This window comes from Myotis nattereri, assembly GCF_964212035.1.
Source record: "Myotis nattereri genome assembly, chromosome: X".
In the NCBI taxonomy this organism is placed as follows: domain Eukaryota; kingdom Metazoa; phylum Chordata; class Mammalia; order Chiroptera; family Vespertilionidae; genus Myotis; species Myotis nattereri.
In genome coordinates, this window is record NC_138078.1 from 148,559,701 (window position 1) to 148,578,590 (window position 18,890).

Below are 18,890 nucleotides of genomic sequence, written 5' to 3' on the forward strand. Positions count from 1 at the left end.
ATGCCTGAGTTGCGGGCTCGATCCCCAGTGTGGGGCATGCAGGAGGCAGTGGATCAATGATTCTCTCTCATCATTGCTGTTTCTATGTCTCTCTCCCTCTCCCTTCCTCTCTGAAATCAATAAAAATATATTTTAAAACGTCAATGGAAAATATATTCTCTGGTGAGGATTAACAGCAACAAAAAGATATGATCGTGTGTATGAATTGTTAGTAGGAGACAGTCATAAAACTGGGAATCGGTGACAGAAACTTACTCCTTGAGTGAGTGACTGAGAGACTGTCTGAGAGGCCACGTGATCCAGTATGTATGTGAGCCTGTTTGCAAGAGACTACAGGAGAGGCCATAAATCCAGGACCGTGTGTGACTATGTCTAAAAATAGTAAGGGAAAATGACAGACTGAATGCGACCACATGAGAACACAGACCAAACGAGCCAGGCCTATGGGAAAGTCCTCTCTTGCTTGTCCTCATTCTCCGCAGGCCCCTCCTCCTCAGCCCCATGCTCCATTTCCCCTCAGTTCTCCCAAACTTGAAATGCTGGACTTCCCCCTGGGACTTGACCTGGGTTCCCTTCCTTCTTCTCAGGAACTCTGGTCCAATCCGGGCCCTGGGGACGCTGCTTATTCCCCAACCCTCTTAATGCACACATTTTTCTCTCTAACCCAGACTCTTCCTCTTAGCACTTCACAGAATCTCTAAAGTTTTGTTTATTTCATTTATTTCCGCATTCAGCAAAAAATGTTTATTAAGCCCTGCAGACACAGCAGTTAGCATGTGAGACAAAAATCCCTACCCTTGCCTTAGCCCAGTGGTCGGCAAACTGCGGCTCTCGAGCCACACGCGGCTCTTTGGCCCCTTGAGTGTGGCTCTTCCACAAAATACCACATGCGGGCACACACGTACAGTGCAATTGAAACTTCGTGGCCCATGCGCAGAAGTTGGTATTTTGTGGAAGAGCCACACTCAAGGATCCAAAGAGCTGCATGTGGCTTGTGAGCCGCAGTTTGCCGACCACTGCCTTAGCCGATTTGGCTCAGTAGATAGAGCAATTGGCCTGCCGACTGAAGGGTTCCGGGTTCAATTCTGGTCAAGGGCATGTACCTCAATTGCAGCCTCCTCCTACCATACAAGAGGTAGCCAATCGATGTGTGTCTCTCATGTCAGTATTTCTGTCGTTCCCTCTCTCTTCCACTCTCTCTAAAAATCAATGGAAAAATATCCTCAGGTGAAGATTAAATAATAAAAATCCCTCCCCTTGTGGAGCTGGTATTTGAGTGAGGGCCACAAACAAAACAGATACATACATCATACAAGGTAGCAGTGCAATAATTACCGAGACAAGACTTCCTCTTTGTTTAAATAAGAAATCTGCAGTCACTTTATTGCCCAAACATACAAGAAGAGATGAAAGCGCCGATGATACCCCTCCACAGGGAATTTTATGAATGTTTATACAGCTTAGAAACAAAGGGAATATCAGTTATTACCAGGGCATTATTACCAAGGCAACGGGTGCTTAGATAAAGCAGAAGTACAGGTTTCTTGAATTTGTTTTCACAGGCTAACACAGCGCTGCTGTCTGAAGTCTTGGAATGCTAACAAGCCCTCTTTGTTCAAAGCACACTCTCTGAGACAGGCTTCTGTTCCAAGGAACAGAGTACATCTCAATGTCAACACACCTTATCGCCCATAAAACAAGATTAATATTCTTGAGAAAGTTCTGTTTTAACGTTAACCTTGACCAAATCAACTTCTTTTACTTTGTTTTAAGTTGGGGGATGGCATTTCTCCCTCTGAATGCAGAGGACGTGGCCTTGCTACCTTTCTTAGACACCTTATGGTGACTTTAAAAGTTTCTTGTGTTTTGCCCTAACTGGTTTGGCTCAGTGGATAGAATGTCGGCCTGCGGACTGAAGGGTCCTGGGTTCAATTCCGGTCAAGGCACGTACCTCAGTTACAGGCTTCTCCCTGGCCCGGGCCCTGGTCAGGGCACGTGCAGGAGGCAGCCAATTGATGTGTTTCTCTCACATCAATATTTTTCTCTTTCCCTCTCTCTTCCACTCTCTCTAAAAATCAGTGGAAAGATAGCCTTGGGTGAAGATTTTTTTAAAAAAAATTTTAATGCACATTCTTGACTCCAGACCTACAGTGGATAGAGCATCTGTCTTTGGACTGAAGGGTCCCAAGGTTCAATTCCGGTCAAGGGCATGTACCTGGGTTGCGGGCACATCCCCAGTAGGGGGTGTGCAAGAGGCAGCTGATCGATGTTTCTCTCCCATTGATGTTTCTAACTCTATCCCTCTCCCTTCCTCTCTGTAAAAAAAAAAAAAAAAAAAAAATCAGTAAAACACATTAAAAAAACAAACGGGTGCAGCCTAGCCATCTATGATTTCATCAACCTTCTGGATGATTCTGATGCACACTAAGGTTTGAGAGCCACTGGGTTAGAGAGTGACTGGGGTGCCATATAAAAAGGGTACTTGGGGAAGGCCTCTGTGAGGGAAGTGACATTTATTATCTGTGTCTTCTTTTGGAGTGTAAGCCTCTTAAAGACCAGGATTTGGGGCTGTCATTCTTTGCTACACCCAGTGCCAAGAACAGCATCTGATACCCAATAGGTGCACAGTAAATGTTGGATAAATGTATTTAACAAACAGATCATCTACTATATGCCAGGCACTGTGTTAAGGACTTGAAAAAACCTTAGCTCCCAATCTTCGCAACAAACCCTATGATGTAGGCTCAGGGAGGGGGGGTGTCACCTACCCAACTTTCTCTGCTGGAACATGACCAGGCCGGTTGGTTCCCTCCCAACCCCCTCCGCAGGCCCTGAAGGTGTCCCCAGCTGTGCCCCTGAGACTGGGTATCTCCAATTCACTCCTGCATCCTCCCCACACTCTTGTCACTTCCCTTTCTCACTTCCCTTAAGCTGAACTCCCTTCCCCGTGCTGACCACAGGGGACCTCTCTTTCAGGAAAGAGGATGGTGGGTTAAGTCAGGATGCAGAATGAAGCAATAATCTCAATGCCCACTCCACCCTATGAGGAGGGACAACCTGAGCATGCAGTCACCTCACCCTTGGTCACCGGTGCCATGAGACTGATCCTGCCATGGTAGAAAGTATGCATTTTACAGGGCTCAGCCCGGCCTGAGTGGCTCAGTGGTTGAGCATCGACCTATGAACCAGAAGGTCACAGTTCGATTCCAGTCAAGGGAACATGCCCGGGTTGCAGGCTCGATCCCCAATAGGGAGTGTGCAGGAGGCAGCTGATCAATGATTCTCTCATCATGGATGTTTCTCTCTCTCTCCCTCTCCCTTCCTCTCTGAAATCAATAAAAATATTTTTTTAAAAAGAAAGAAACAGACTCAGAGAGGTTCCAATGATTTGCCCAAGGTTACACAACTAGGAAGTTGGTCTTGCTCCAAAGTCCAATGCTCCATTTCCCTTCACTAGAATTTGTTCAAAGAGCATTGATTGAGTGCTGAAGGGTTGCTAGGTGGGGCATGGGGTGTGGGAATACAGTGACAAACAAAACAGGAGGACTGAGAGTGAGTCCAGAAGTAAGGAGAGGTGAGTGGAGGAAGGTGGCTCGTAGGCAGAGGTGACAAGGGAGAGGTGGGAACTGAAAAGTCCTGCCCTCCCCCCCCCCCACTGCTGCCCTTTGCCCTCCCAGTTCCCCTGCCCGTGGTTCCTCTTTTCCCACTGACTCCCAGCGCACATAAAGCCAGGCGGGGCTGCGGGAACTCAGTGCTCACCATGCCCACCCCAGCGCAGACCTGGCTGCTGCTGCCGCCACTGCTGCTGCTTCTCACCCTGCCGGCCACAGGTGAGTGGGTGAGCCTAGCTGGCCCAGGGTGCCCGGGCCCACCGGTAACACCCCTGACCATCCCTCCTCCCCCCACCCTGGTTCAGGCTCAGAGCCCGTCCTCTGCTTCACCCAGTATGAGGAGTCCTCAGGCAAGTGCAAGGGCCTCCTGGGCGGAGGTGTCCGTGTGCAAGACTGCTGTCTCAACGCTGCCTATGCCTTCCAGGAGCCTGGCAGCAAGCTCTGTCAGCCATGCAGGTGAGGGGGACCCTGGGCTTGGGGGAGGGGGGGCCGGAAGGACTGTGCAGGGTGACCCAGAACTGGACTCTTTCCTTCTCTGGGGTTCCCAAAGGTGTTTCTGAGGCCCTGATCATGACCATAGCTCTGAGTTTCTCAGCCTCGGTTCTATGGACTTTTGAGGCCAGAAAATTATTATTGGTTGGGGCGGGGTGGCGGGGAGGACTGACCTGTGCATTGCAGGGTGTTTTGTAGCAACTCTGGCCTCTAATTAGGTGCCAGTAGCAACTCCCCACAGCAGTCGCAATAACCAAAATGTCTCCAGACATTGCTGAATGTCCCCTGGGCTGCAAAATCACCCCTGGTTGAGAACCACTCCTACAGCTTGCGTGTACTGAGCATTTCCTGCACACTGGAAGCATGGTGGGTGGGGTGCAGCCCAGGTATTTCTGAAGGTGGCTCAAGTCCCCTAATTGTGACTACAGCTTATATTGAGTGCTTACTGTATACAGATGTGTTATGGAGGCGGGAGAGTTTGGAGAATTCTAAGGGCAGCTCCCGGGGCCTAATTATGATGACAACTTCACATTCATTGAGCACTTCCCGTTTGCACAGTGGTTGCCCAGTGGGTTTCTGACAGCAGTTCTGGGCCCCCTCGTCCTTATATTTGCTTACTGCATGCCTGGTACTGTCCTTGGGGGGCTGCCAGGGGTAGCTCCAGGTCTCTGATCATGAAGGTAAATGATATTTATTAAATACTTACTGTATGCTCATATCTTCCCATTTAGTCCCCCAATATCCTTAAGAGGTAGGTACTCTCATTGTTTCACACATATTTCTCCCACACCCCCGCCTGTGCCTGCCCACACTCACCAGTCCTGTACACTGTCCTTGCCAGCTCATGGATGGGGCATATGTGCTTCTCTCTGCAGGTCCCCAAAGTGGTCACCGTGGTCCAGCTGGACCCCCTGCTCAATGACCTGCACTGAGGGCTCCCAGCTACGGCACCGGCGCTGCGTAGGCTGGGGTGGACAGTGTCCAGAGAAGCAGCAGCCTGGGGCCCTGGAGTGGCAGCTGCAGGCCTGTGAGAACCAGCAGTGCTGTCCTGGTGAGGAGGAGCAGCAAGGCGGCCACGCACTGCCCGTTCCCCAGCCCTGGGAACAGTCGGGACAGAGCCCTGAGGGTGGGATCATGACTGATGTGTGTGAGGCTATAAGGAGGAGGCAGATTGTGCCTGGAGGATCGTGGTAGGAGGTGAGGTCAGAGGGAGCCTGATCCTAGTGGGCCAGGGTGAGGATGTTGGCTTTTATTTTGATTGATATGGGTTATGGGCAGGGGAGAAATGTGATCTGACTTGGGTTGTGACCGCCTCTCTGTCAGGAGGAAGACAAACTGTGGTGAGGGGTGAAGCAGAGGGTTCCATGTGCAGGTGACTGAAAGAGTCCAGATGAGCAATGATGGTGAACCAAGTGTGACAGAGAACGTGGCGACAGGATTAGCTGATGCGGGCTACAAGAGGAAGCGAGCACCCCTGAATGACACCCCCCACCTCCATCCTGTGCCCCTTTCTTCTCTCCCACAGAGATGGGCGGCTGGTCCAAGTGGGGGCCCTGGACACCTTGCTCTGTCACCTGCTCCAAAGGGACCCGGACCCGTCATCGAAAATGTGATGAGCCCACCCCCAAGTGTGGGGGCTCCTGCCCAGGATTGGCACAGGAGTCAGAGGCCTGTGACACGAAGCAGGTCTGCCCCAGTGAGTGAGGGCAACCACAGGGCACGGGTGCAGACACCCCGGGTGGCTCTGAGGGTTATGGAGGGAGCTGCCAGTGTAGGAGGACTTCAGCGTGCATGACCTCACTTGGCCTCTCTCTACCCCTCCCCACAGCACACGGAGCCTGGGCTGCTTGGGGCCCCTGGAGCCCCTGCTCAGGCACCTGCCATGGTGGCCCCAATGCACCTATGGAAAGACGGAGCCGCACGTGTACCGCGCCTGAGCCCTCCACAAAGCCTCCTGGGAAGCCGTGCTCAGGGTTAGCGTATGAGCAGCGGGGCTGCAGCGGCCTGCCACCCTGCCCAGGTACATAGGGATAAGGCCTCTGACACTCTGCTCTTGATTCGGACACAGATGCTCTGCCATTTCATGGGCTAAATCTGAGACCGTGTGACCATGTACCTCTTTGTTTGGGGATGGTCTGTCTCAAGGGTCTAAGAGCTGAAGCAGGGAGATTGAAGTGGCCTTTCCTCACTCCTATTCTCCCCCCCAACAGTGGCTGGAGGCTGGGGGCCATGGGGCCCAGTGAGTCCCTGCCCGGTGACCTGTGGCCTGGGTCAGACCTTGGAACGACGGACATGTAATAACCCTGTGCCCAAGCACGGGGGCCCCTTCTGTGCTGGTGATGCCACGCGGACCCACATCTGCAACACAGCCATGGGATGCCCTGGTCAGCACCTCAAGATGCACCATTTCCATGCCTAAGCCCCCCACCCTTCCCTGCTGCCCTGTTCCTGCTGCTAATGCCTTGGTCTTGCCTTAAATCCCTCCACTCCTGGCCCTGATGCCTTAGTTCCGCCTCCGATCACCCATTCCCAGAACTAATCACCGCCACTCTGCCCCCCAGCACTCATCCCTTCCTTTAAACTTCGTTGCTGGCTCCCTTCTTTGGTGCGAGCCCCTGCTACCCCTGTCTCTGCAGTGAATGGAGAGTGGGGGCCGTGGCAGGAATGGGACACGTGCACCCGCCCGAAGATGTCACAAATCAGATGTCAGGAGATCCAAGGCCAGCAGGTACGCGTAAGGGACTGCATTGGCCGCAAGTTAACTGGACTTCGCTGTGCTGGGGATCAACAGGATATCCGGTACTGCTACAACATCCATCGCTGCTTGTGTGAGTGCTCCCCAGACTGTGCTGAGAGGGTGGGCAGCCCATGAAGCGATGGGGATTTCTGACTCTCTGCCATGGACCCCGTGTCCCTGTAGCCTCTCTCTCACTAACCCCTTGAAACCACTAATTCTGACTCCCTCTTCTCATTGCAGTGGACGGCTCATGGTCAGAGTGGAGTACCTGGGGGTTGTGCACACCTGCGTGTGGACCCAGCCCCACCCGCTCCCGCCAGCGCCTCTGCAAGGCCCATCTCCCCAACTACGCGTGAGTGAAGAGGCAGAGTATGCCTAAGAAGGGGCAATGATACCGCTATGTCAGCGTTCAGGGCAGGAGAGTCAGCTACCCCCAACCAGGGCTTCTACCACTGAGCCTAAGATGCCTCCCTTGCCCAGTGCCATTTCTCAGCTTCAGGAAGTGGGGAAAACTAAAGAAGAAGCTGAGAAAGAAGATATTGATGGGAGAGTTAGTAGCCTTTGTGCCCGTAAGTCACACATTCAGTCACTCGGCCATTCCCCCATTCACTTAGTCTTCCCTGTGTCTATTTGCTCTGCTCTCTGTTACCCATGCTTTGATGGGCTTGTTCAGTCACTCATGCCTCCATTCACTTACTCCTTCAGTCACCCATGCCTCCATGGGTGGCTCAGTGTCTCACTCAATGTCTCACTGCCCCCAGATACTTTAAGGCCTTTTTGGCAACAGTTGCAGACACGCACATCCCAGATCTCATGGATCTCCCAAGAGATTTAGGTAGACAGGTCCCTATAGAAGGCATATGAGGAATGCTTGGTATGTGGGAAAGGGCCTGCCACCTCAACCTGGGTCTAGGAAACTGATCAGGCCTCCCCTGACATAAAGGGATCAAGACTGTGTACACAGAGTCCTGGACACAGGTGATCAGTCACTCAAAGTATTTCCCGGTGGCCAGGGTAGCCCAGGTGTGGGAGAGGGTTAAAATACCCACGCATCCCTTTTTATTTCCACACTAGAGGCCCGGTGCACAACATTTGTGCACTGGGCAGGGGGTGGGGGCGTCCCTCAGCCCGGCCTGCACCTTTTCTCAGTCCAGGAGCCCTGGAGGCGGGGGGTGTCCGACTGCCGCGGAGGTGGGAGAGGCTCCCACCACTGCCGCTGTGCTTGCCAGCCATCAGCCTGGGTTCTGGCTGAGCAGCACTCTCCCTATGGGAGCACACTGACCACCAGGGGGCAGCTCTTGTATTGAGCATCTGCCCCCTGGTGGTCAGCCGATTTCCATATTAACCTTTTATTATATAGGATAGTGTGCATCAAACTACTAGATTAAGTGGCTTGTTCCCATCTCATGGAAGGCGTACAATCTGGAAAGTGGTCTCTAGCTATGGGGTTTAGAGTGGGTCCTAAAGATGCATTAGGGGTGTTAAGTGGAGGCATGAAGGACTTGACAGAGTGAGGGAATGAATGGAGAAAGGGGTGATTGAGAAAATCAGGATGTGAGTGAATGGAGGGCTTGCTTAGTGGGAGAAATAATCCAAGCAAAGACCATTCTGGACACTAGACTGAGTCTGGATAAAGAGGAAAAGAGACAGACAATGCCTTGGGGCAGAGATTTGGGCACAACAACAAGGTCCTGAATGCTAGGGCAAAGCATTTGTTTTGTTTTTCCAGTGGGCAGTGGGGAGAGAAATGTAAAGGGTTTTGGATGTAAGAGAAGGTAGCTAATGTCAACTAGTAACAATCATTGGCATTTATTAAGCACTTACTGTGTACCAGACACCACTCTGTAACTTATTTATCCTTAGCCCAGTGAAGTGGGTGTTATTATTGTTGTTGTTTCCATTATTCCCATTGTTCAGATGAGAGAAAGTGAGGCACAGGGAAGGTAAAGAAATTGCCCAATATCTCACAGTTAAAAATAGTGTTGGGCACATAGTATGCACTCAATAAGAGTTTGTTGAATGCATTCTTGCCTTCCCTGAGCTTCTCCCCTCCATTCCCTCCCTAATGCTTCAGGCCCACTATTAGCATCGTGGAAGGTCAAGGTGAGAAGAATGTGACCTTCTGGGGGACACCATTGGCAAAGTGCGAGTTGCTACAGGGGCAGAAGTTGGTGGTGGAGGAGAAGCGGCCATGTCTACACGCGCCTGCCTGCGAAGACCCTGAGGATGAGGAGCTCTAACACCTCTCTTCCATTCTGACCCTCTGGCTTCCCAGACCTCAATAAACCAGCCTCTTCCTCAAGAATGGGGCAATAGCATCTTCTAGGGCACAGCATGTCATAGTGACCTGTTGTGGAAAACTATTTTCCACTGTGGCCAGTTTGGCAGGAATGAAGGCAAGTATCCATCCATTCACTGCTGCTGAAGCCCCAGTGTCTGCCCCCCACACCTGCCCCCCAGTGCCTGGGGTCACCCAGCATGTCCTTCTGCAGAGCTCCATGTTATGGGTTTCCTGTTTGGCTGCTCGCCCTGCCAGGCACTTTCTGATTGGCTGGTGTGCTTGTTATCCATCTCCCCACCTCCTAAAGCTCTCTAGGTTCCCACCCACCAGAGCCTCTGGGCTGGCAAATTCCACATCAATCCCGGGTAAACAACAGCAGACAGCAGAGGCAGGGCTGGGGTGGCGCCCCGCTGCACCAGCACCTGCACCCACCCACTCCCAACAGCCCAGCTCCAAGGCTACAATTAGCGGCAACAAATAGCTCTGGAGGAGGGGGAGGAAGTGCCTATGAGGTGCTCTAAGCTGGAGCGGGGGCAAAGAGAAGCTAGAGTCAGCATCTGCCAAGAGGAGCCCAAACGCAGACACATATTCCTGTTAGCATTTGTTCATTCCTTCAACACTTATTAGTGTCTACTGTATATTAGAATCAAGTCCGGGCATCTGGGGTGGAGGAGGGCTGGTAGAAGGAGAGGACATCTGAACAAGGGAACAGACTCAGAGTAAGTGACCCTTTCCTTTGGACATTTATTCAACACTTCTCAACACCTACTGTATACTAACAATAGTCCTGGATACTGTTGGGTATAGGAAAGCAGGGGAGTTGGAGTGGTACCTGTCTCCACAGTGAAGGGAACAAACCCAGACATTAATACCCTTAGCACTTGCTCATTGATTTAACACTTATGAATGCTGGGGCCCTTGTAATGAGACAAAGCATAAGAATCATCATAATTATGGCAACAGCTAATACTTAGAGAGCACTTGCTCTATGCCTGGTAGTATTTTAAGCCTCCATAGCATGAATTCACTTAATCTACAATGAAAGTGTGAGTGTCAGTATTATTTTCCCCATTTACCAAGGAGGAAAAAGACACGAAAGGTAGTGGGCTGAGTTTAGGACTCAGTGCTGTGAGTGGAGGGGCACCTCTGTGAGGGAGGGTTCAGATGGAAGATTTGTGACACCCAGAGTATGTCAGGATACTCAGTTCTCTGGGTTGATTTCCTCTTGTGTAAAATGGACCAGTTGATGGGTTGGGATGAAGACAAAGTTGATAAATAATCATCTTGGGAGGAATAAGCCAAAATGAGGGGTTCTGGTTGCTAATACAGAGTGTGAGAGAGGGTTGTGTTTGCAAGAAAGTGTAAGTTTGTATGTGTGTAGTGTGAGGCACATATCTTTGTGTATGTGTGATATGCAGACCTATGGGTCTGTGCAAAAATTAAGGATGTGTCGAGTGGATGTGCAGTGAATGTGAAGTTACAACCAACCGTGTGCGCACTGTAACAATGTAAGTTATAGAGGTGTGTATGTGCACGCATTCACATGAGGGCAACATGGATATGTGTGTGTGAGTTATAAACAGAGGTACACACAACAACAAAAAAAGCATTCTTGGAGCCACTTCTTTTCAATTCCTGCTGGAGACGATGGAGACAGTACAGAAGAGCCTTACCTCTGTCTCAAGGAGTTGAGATACTTCTGGGGGGAATCTTCATTCTTCTGTAAAACAATCTATAAAAAAATTAATTTCTGGAAATTGAACCACCTGGAGAAAGGGAATGATGCTGGGGTCTACAAGTACTAGGAATCTAGAAATGGGGCCCCTGGGAAGAGGCAATCTGGTGGCAGATTCCCAAGGAGCCAGAAAGGTCTGTAGACCTGCAGCTGCTCCTTTTCCCCAGAGAGGGCACCATATGTCCAGCACAACTTGTTTGCTCCAGTTATTGAGCAAAAAACTGGGGACCACATACTTCGAAATACTGGGAAATAAACCTGATTCTTGGGTAGCTCCCCAAAGTGGAGAAAATGGATCTGAAATGGCAGAGAAGGCATCCAGGGGAGAGGGGCAAGGAATGGCCAAAGCAGAGGCCTGGAGGTGAGACCAAAGCTGGCTGGAATGGAGGAGGAAGTAGAGGATTGTTTGGAAATATTTGCCTTGACGACTGTGGAAGTCTATTGGAAGAGGAGATGGAATCTGAGTCGTGGGGGAGGGGACTTCCTGAAGACCTTGATCAAAGATGATCTTTGAAGGGGCAGGGGACATTCCTGGCAGAAGTCATAGCACATGCAAAAGTGGAGGTTGTCTCTTCCCCACCCCACCCTTAGAGGTGAGTCAAGATCATTTTTAGTTTGAAGGCAGGCACTCTGATTCCAGACCCCACACCATTACTACGTTGTTTAAACAAGCCAATGAATTAATGAATGAAGAATGGGCACATGGATAAGTAGATGATTCACCTGAAAATCCTGCAGGCAGAGGAGACCACATCTGCCTGCTTCTTGCCATATCTTCTACCTACTTCACTTGGTCCACCATCATCACTCACTATGGCCCATCCAGTCCCTGCTAACCTCTCCAACCCCATTTTCTGCCACAATCCCCCTTGATCAATTTGTTGCAGCCACACTGGGACCTCTTTCTGGCATATTCTTAAAAAAAAGAAAAATGTATGGATCACATGACCCTTTAGGAATGAATTGGAATTATTGAGTCCCTTCATGTGTAAAATGGAAATGATAATAACCACCCCATAGGATTGTTGTGAGGGTTGGATAAGACTACATGTAAACAGCTCAGTTAAGCATTGGGTACAATCAACAAATTATTCTTTTAAAATGAATTTGTACTTTCATTGTAATCAGGATCTTAATAGGAGCTGACAGACTGGCTTCCACAACCCACCTCTGTCCAGACTATACTAGTAAAGGACATTTGCTCATGTGGCAAACATTTGGCACCTACTGTGTCCCTACCCTAGTTTGGGTTTGCCTCTGTGGTGCAAAGGACACTAATTATGCCAGGTGGGTATTGTGGGTTTTGGTTGTGCCCATGGCAAATGATTGGGGGTGTACGGACCCAGTGTGTGTGTAGATGGGGATAGATGGACACATATCAGGGCTAGAGTTCGGGAGATGTGTGTGTGGCTGATCTAGGTTTGTCCATCATTGTCTGTGGGTATGTGTTTTGTCTGGGTATACATACTTGTGTGAGTTTCCCTTATCCTCTGTGTGTTGGTGGGGTGCCTGTGTGCATGTGTAAGTGTATACGTGTGCATGTATGCCCATATGTGTTATCCTGGGCTTGTGTGTGTGTGTGTATAGATACCTAGATTGATGTGTGTTCTCTCTCTCTATGCCTTTGTGTGTTTCCTTACTTTTGTGTGTGTCTACATGTATTTCCACATGCGTGTCATTCCCTGTGTGCCTCCAGCCTCCCCTCAGGTGTGTACCCCACCCAAGTGTCCACCTCCACCTAATGTCTAGGCCTCCCCCACACCTCTCTGCCTAGCTGAGCCTGTGTGTACCTGGCAAACTGATCTCCCCGCGGGCTACTCCCACCCCTCGCCCTAAGGGAGTTAGTTATTTCTCTACGTTTGTGTCTCAGGGTGTGCCTCCATTGCCACCCCCACATGCCTTCTGTGGTGACTATCAACACTGGAAACGGAGTATCTGCGGAGGGTCCTGCATGTGCGTGCGACTGGGTGTGAAGACCAGAATGAAGTGGGGTAGGGGGCTTGCCTGACCACCCACTCCAACCCTCCCGACAAGCACCCACCCCACCCCCACTTCCCAAATTGCGCATCCCCAATCGAATGGGGGGGAAGGGAACAGGATGCGGCGTGGCGCGTGCGCACTGCCCCCTTCAGCACCGCGGACAGCGCCTTCGCCCCCGCCTGCTGGCGTGCGCCACCGCCGCCCCAGCACTGAAGGCGCGCTGACGTCACTCGTCATTCCTCCTCAAACTCCCCTTCCCCGTAGCCTTGGTCGCGTCCGTGCTACCGCCGGCTTAGCCGGACTGCACCACGCAGGGCGCGAGATAGGGAGGCACGGGCGCGACCATCCGCGCTGCGGCGGTGGCGACTCAGCGCTGCCTCAGTCTGCAGCGGGCAGCAGAAGAGTCGCGTCGTGCGTGAGAGCGCAGCTGTGCTCCTGGGCCCCGCGCGGTCCACCCCCGCGGCTCCTGACCAGACTGCTGCTAGGACCCCCTGCCCTGCGCCGCAGCCATGAACTACCTGCGGCGCCGGCTGTCCGACAGCAACTTCATGGCCAATCTGCCAAATGGGTACATGACAGACCTGCAGCGCCCGCAGCCGCCCCCACCGCCACCTGCTGCCCCCAGCCCTGCAGCCACGCCCGGTCCCGCGACTGCCACTACCGAGAGGGCCTCCTCGGCCGCCCCCGTGGCCTCTCCCGCCGCCCCTAGCCCTGGATCCTCGGGAGGCGGTGGCTTCTTCTCGTCGCTGTCCAACGCAGTCAAGCAGACGACTGCGGCCGCGGCCGCCACCTTCAGCGAGCAGGTGGGCGGCGGCTCTGGGGGCGCAGGCCGTGGGGGCGCCGCCGCCAGGGTGCTGCTGGTCATCGATGAGCCCCACACCGACTGGTAAGCCACTGCTGCGGACGTCTCCCTGCGGGCCTGGGTCCCAGGTGGTTCCATGACGAGCAATTATTGAGCACCACTTGCGTGCCCAGCACTTGACCCCCTCACCCAAACCCTTTTTCTTAAATTATTATGCTGGGTGCTTCCTGTGTGCCCCGCCCTTACTCCCCGCCAGCCCCCGCCACCCCCGCCCAACCACTACCACCAAGACCTCCTTGATCTATACAGGGAGCAGTTATCAGGCACCTGTTGTGTACCTCCTTCCCAAAAGCCTTGGCTTCAATGTATCCTGTGCACATTTGAGAACCTAATGTGCCTTTGCGCCCCCCTCCCCAACCCTCTCGCCAAAGGCCTTGTCCTCTAATGAATCTTCTGAGCATTTATCAAGTACCTGCAGTGTACCTCAACGGGGGCCCTTCCCCAAGACCTTTGGCTTCCATGAATTTTGTGAACATTCATTGAGAGCTTGACATGTATCTTGTGCCCTCAACCCTTGCCCTAAGGTCTTTTCTCTAATAGATCTTGTGAGTATATATATCCAGAGTGAGTTATGTGCCCACCCAGCCCTCTCCTCGAAGACCACCTAAACTGTGAACATTGATTGAGTGCCTGCTGTGTATCCCACCCCAGTTTCTCACCAAAGGTGTTGCCTTTAATGGATCTTGTAAGCCTTTATTGAATGCCCCCTGTGTGCCCACAACCTCAGGCTGCCTCTCCAAGGGCCTATTTCTCCAAAGAATCTAGAAACCATTAAGTGCTTGATGTATGCCCCATCCCCAAGCCCCTTTCTCAAACGTATCATTTTCTTCAAATGAGTTCCATGACCATTTTTTGAGCCTTCTGAGTGTGATATATCTTCAGACTCTCCGCCAAATCCTTTTCCTACAATGAATCTAGAAGGCATTTATTGAGTGCCTCTTTTATCCCCCATCCTCCAGCTACTCCTTCAAAGACCCTTCCTTTCGTAGACCCATCTAGCACTTATCAACTGCCTACTGTGTGGGCCTTCTCTAAAGACTCTTTCTTCCAGTGTATTCAACAAGCATTTATTGAGTGCCTGCTGTTTACCCCAAACCCTTTCCCCAATGCCTTTCTTCTAGTGGCTTCAATGTGCATGTATTGAGCACCTTCTGCATGATCCAAACTTAGACCCTCTCCCTAAAGGCCTTTGCCTCCAATTAATACAGTAATCAGATATCTGGCACTGTGTGCACCATTTCAATCCCTCTTTCCAGAGCCCTTATCTTTTTAGTCACTCCTTGAAGCATTTGTGGAGCACCTGCTGTGCACCTGATTCTGTGCCTTCTCCACAAAAGTCTTTCCTCCCCATGGATGGAGGATCCCCACTCCCCTTCCCCAAAAGATTTTTCTCCAATGATCCAGTGATTATATGCCCATCCCTAGCCCTCCCTCCCCAAATACCTTTTCCCTGAATGGATTCAGTGTGCATTTATTCCCTGTGTGCCAGGTGCTCAATTCTAATCACCTTCCCCCAAAGGCCTTTTCCTCCAATGAGAGCATGTATGGAGTCACTTCTGTATACTCTATGTTCACACCTCCTCCCCAAAGTCCTTTTCTTCCAGTGGATCCAGTGAGCATGTATGTGTGCAGGGAGGATGTGCCTGTTGTGTGTAGGGAGTACATTTCCCTTCATTACTCTTAGGAGAACCTGCACCGATCATAAAGCCTCTCTCCAGGGTCCTTCATTTGATAAGTCTAGAGCCCAATTTTTAAGGGTTACCCCCTTTCCACTCCCTTCAATGTCCTTGGGATTCCCTCTCTCACTCTTAAGTCGATACCCCAAAGGATCTTCTTTCTATTTAAGCTACTAAACGTTTATTGAGAGCCTACTATATAAAGGTCATTCCAAATGTGGAAGTTCTGCCCCTGTCTCAAGTGCTACCCCCCCCCCCACACACACACACAAAGGGTCTACTTCAGTCTAAATTTATTGATTACCAGTTCTTTACTAGTTAGATAACCACACCCCCAGGAACCCTTACCCAGAAGCCTTTCTATTTAGAGCCATTTATTCATTCTACAGATATTAAATGCATACTTTTCATGTGTCAGAGTGTGGGAGGCATTTATTAAGCACTACTATATACTAGGACAACCCCTCCTTCACTTCTTCCCTCTAATCCTAAACATAAACTGGATTCTCTCTTTTCCTCTAATGCCGCAGTTCTTTAATGAGCACTTATTGTATACTTCTAAGAACCCCTTATTCAATGCCCCTTCTCCTACCCCTCTTGTAGCCCTAATTCCCCTTTCAATAATCTTCACCCTGCCTTCCACACTACACAATCCTGAAAGCTCTTAATGTGCACCTATTACATTCTGGCCAGGTCCCCTCCCCCACTTAGTAACCATCTTCTCAACTGCCCCTTTCCCCAATTAATCCAAAAGTCATTTATTAATCTCTTACTGTATTCTGTTCAAACAGCCACATTCCCATCCCTGCAACAGGCCCTCCCAGTCTTTTCTCCAACAATCCATAAAGCATTTGTTGAACACATGGTGTAATTCCTTCACCAACACCCACTCACACAGATGCCATCTTTCTGGCTAAATTTGCTCCATTGACGTCAACAAACCTTCATGAGGCCCCTTCTGAATATTGCTAACCACCCTCCTTCAGACTTCCCTTCTTCACTCTGACCCTCCAGGCAGGTGCTTTGCTGCTTTTTTCTTCATTCCAGCAAGCATTTCTTAATTACCTATTGAATATTGACAAGACCTTTCCCCTGTCCATAATCGCAACTCTAATGTTTCTCTTTTTTTCTTCTAATTTGTCCAGCAAACATTTATTGAGAACCTGCTGAATTCAGTGAAATATTCTTTTCTTCCCCTTCTGCATCCCAGAACCACCTCTCCTTTATCCCAGCAGCTGCTCTAGTCTTTTCTTCCAGTCAATCTAGCAAATATTTATTTGGTATCTACCATAGGTGGAGCAGAATGAATAAAAAGAGAGACCCTGGGTACACCAGGCTCAGTGTGAGGAACAGATACCTCTGTATCACCAACTTGCAGACATTCATGCAAGTTTTAGGGATCTCAGCTTCGAATAAAGGAGGAATTGTGCAAACTCTACGGGATTATACACCTAAGTACAGTCTGACACCTTTCCTGCCAAACTTCACCACTCTCATTCCTTTTTGGGTCTTGAGTTCTCCGTGATTTAAAGTTGAGACTCATCTACCCTTTTTAGAGATAATTTAGTCCAGTGTTTTCCAAACTGTGGGCCACCTATTTATTGGCTTGTGACCAGCATTTCATTTGCTTCATGAAGTAGGAAAAATGAAAATAGAAAATAAAAGAGTATATTGCACTATTATTTAGTAAAACTGTTACTCCAATAAGAAATATAATCAATAATATATGCCATATATTGTATATGACATATACTATATAATACATACATTATATAATGGGTTTATAGTATATAATGCATATATGTGTGTGCTTTTCTTCATGAAATGGAATAAAATAGAATAGGAAATTTCAGACTCCATTGCACATAGTAAAGATAATTATTTACTGAAACTTTCATTCTAATTACCCTATATAATAAAAGTCTAATATGCAAATCGACTGAACTTTGGAATGACTAGTCGCTATGATGCGTACTGACCACCAGGGGGCAGACACTCAACACAAGAGCTGCCCCCAGCCCGCAGACCCCAGGCCAGCCAAAGTGGGTGCCATGGTCCCCCCACCATCGCCTCTCTGGTCACCCCACAGATCAGCCCTGATTGCCAGCCAGGCCTAGGGACCCTGCCCATGCATGAATTTCATGCACTGGGCCTCTAGTATATGTATATTTAAACACATTCTACTATACATTCTGGATCCATCTACACATAATATGTAAAATGCCATATATTGTGTTATATATTATATAAGACATCCTATTTTATGTTTGCTGTATAACATATTATATGTGTCTTATATAATATGTATTACATATATGGGGTGGGTTATTATGTAAATATTTATATAATGGGTTATATAAACTATATTTATTATCATGGCTTCTTTTATGTGACTTCCCTAGAAGTAGATCTTGAGGCTGAGATTTGCGTGCAGATTTCTTGGGGAGAGCTCTGAGGAACAACACCTGTTGCGGGGGAGGTGTAGGGGAAGCAAGAGTTGGCAGAGGGAAAGGTTGAGCTATGATGCAGCCATGACAGAGGTCTCAGATGATCCTCTGGGGAGCTCTGGAGCTGAGAGGACACTCTAGAGTTACCCCCAATGGAGTTGAGGTAGCCATGCTTCTGAATTCCTGCATCAGCCCATCATTAACCACAGGCTGTCCCCTGGGAGGAGGAACAATCTTGGGGAAGGCAAATTCGTGCTACAGAGGGCAATTCCCAGGGCGGGACAGCACTGTGAGGCTTCAACAACAGCTGTGCCAGGAAGCTGGGGGATAGATGGGAAGGCCTGAGGAGAGGGGGGTGAGGATCTGGATGGAGCACACAGTCTACTCTTTGTACTACTCAGATTCACTTGCTTCTTAGAGTAAGTTCACCCCATCTGAGAACAGCATTTCCAGGATTGTAATTGACCTTGTTTTCTGGGAGAAACCTGAAAGAGCATGGTTGGTGGGATGAAATACAGCCTCCACTGCCACAGTTGATAAATGCAGCATAAATAAATGATATGCATTGTCTTCTTCGATACATTCTAAATTTCCCTCACCCTCAGATGGAACCTCTCTTGGTCCTAGTGGCTTACCTGATGCATGATCCATTCCCTAATCCTTGAGAGATCTCTCAACCCTTGGTCCCCATGCTCTCTTTAGGCTGTGGCTGCTATTTTTGTCCCTTTATCATCAAAGTTAAGCAAAGAATACCAACAGATACCCAAGCAGATCACCTAGGTTCCTCCGTGCCCCCACTGTAACACCAGCCCTGCCCCTTCTGATGATCAGGGTCATGTACCCCTGCCCAGATAGTGACTCCTCTTCATGTCCATTGGCATGCAAAACCTGAAGTGTCCAGGTAGCACTCAAAACTTAGAATGTAATGGGATTCTTGCTGTGTCTCCTGGTAGTAGTGTCCCCCCTGGAGAACCAGGACCTCTAACCTTGCAGAGCTCTGAGGAAACAGGAGACACACATTCCAAAAGTGGATCACTGAGATTGATGGTAAGCTGGGCCACTCTACTTT

At 49.8% G+C, this 18,890-nt stretch overlaps 2 protein-coding genes across 3 annotated transcripts in view; both read left to right on the forward strand.

Moving 5' to 3' along the window:
* Positions 1 to 3,402: 3,402 nt before the first annotated feature.
* On the forward strand, positions 3,403 to 10,415 carry CFP (complement factor properdin). The gene is made up of 10 exons (XM_081081922.1): positions 3,403 to 3,574; positions 3,678 to 3,830; positions 3,917 to 4,067; positions 4,979 to 5,154; positions 5,629 to 5,799; positions 5,932 to 6,123; positions 6,314 to 6,487; positions 6,740 to 6,931; positions 7,081 to 7,192; positions 8,915 to 10,415. The coding sequence occupies exons 1-10, from the start codon at positions 3,508 to 3,510 to the stop codon at positions 9,078 to 9,080; spliced, it is 1,554 nt and encodes a 517-aa protein (XP_080938048.1). The 5' UTR covers positions 3,403 to 3,507; the 3' UTR covers positions 9,081 to 10,415.
* A 2,701-nt stretch (positions 10,416 to 13,116) lies between these two features.
* The window catches only part of SYN1 (synapsin I), a 34,212-nt gene continuing 28,438 nt past the window's right edge, over positions 13,117 to 18,890 (forward strand). Inside the window, exon 1 of one of the 2 annotated variants that reach the window (XM_081081918.1) lies at positions 13,117 to 13,722. In XM_081081918.1, the coding sequence (XP_080938044.1) occupies positions 13,346 to 13,722 (377 nt within the window). In that variant the 5' untranslated portion in view covers positions 13,117 to 13,345. The remainder of the gene's footprint in view (positions 13,723 to 18,890) is intronic. The other variant, XM_081081919.1, reaches the window with a different exon arrangement.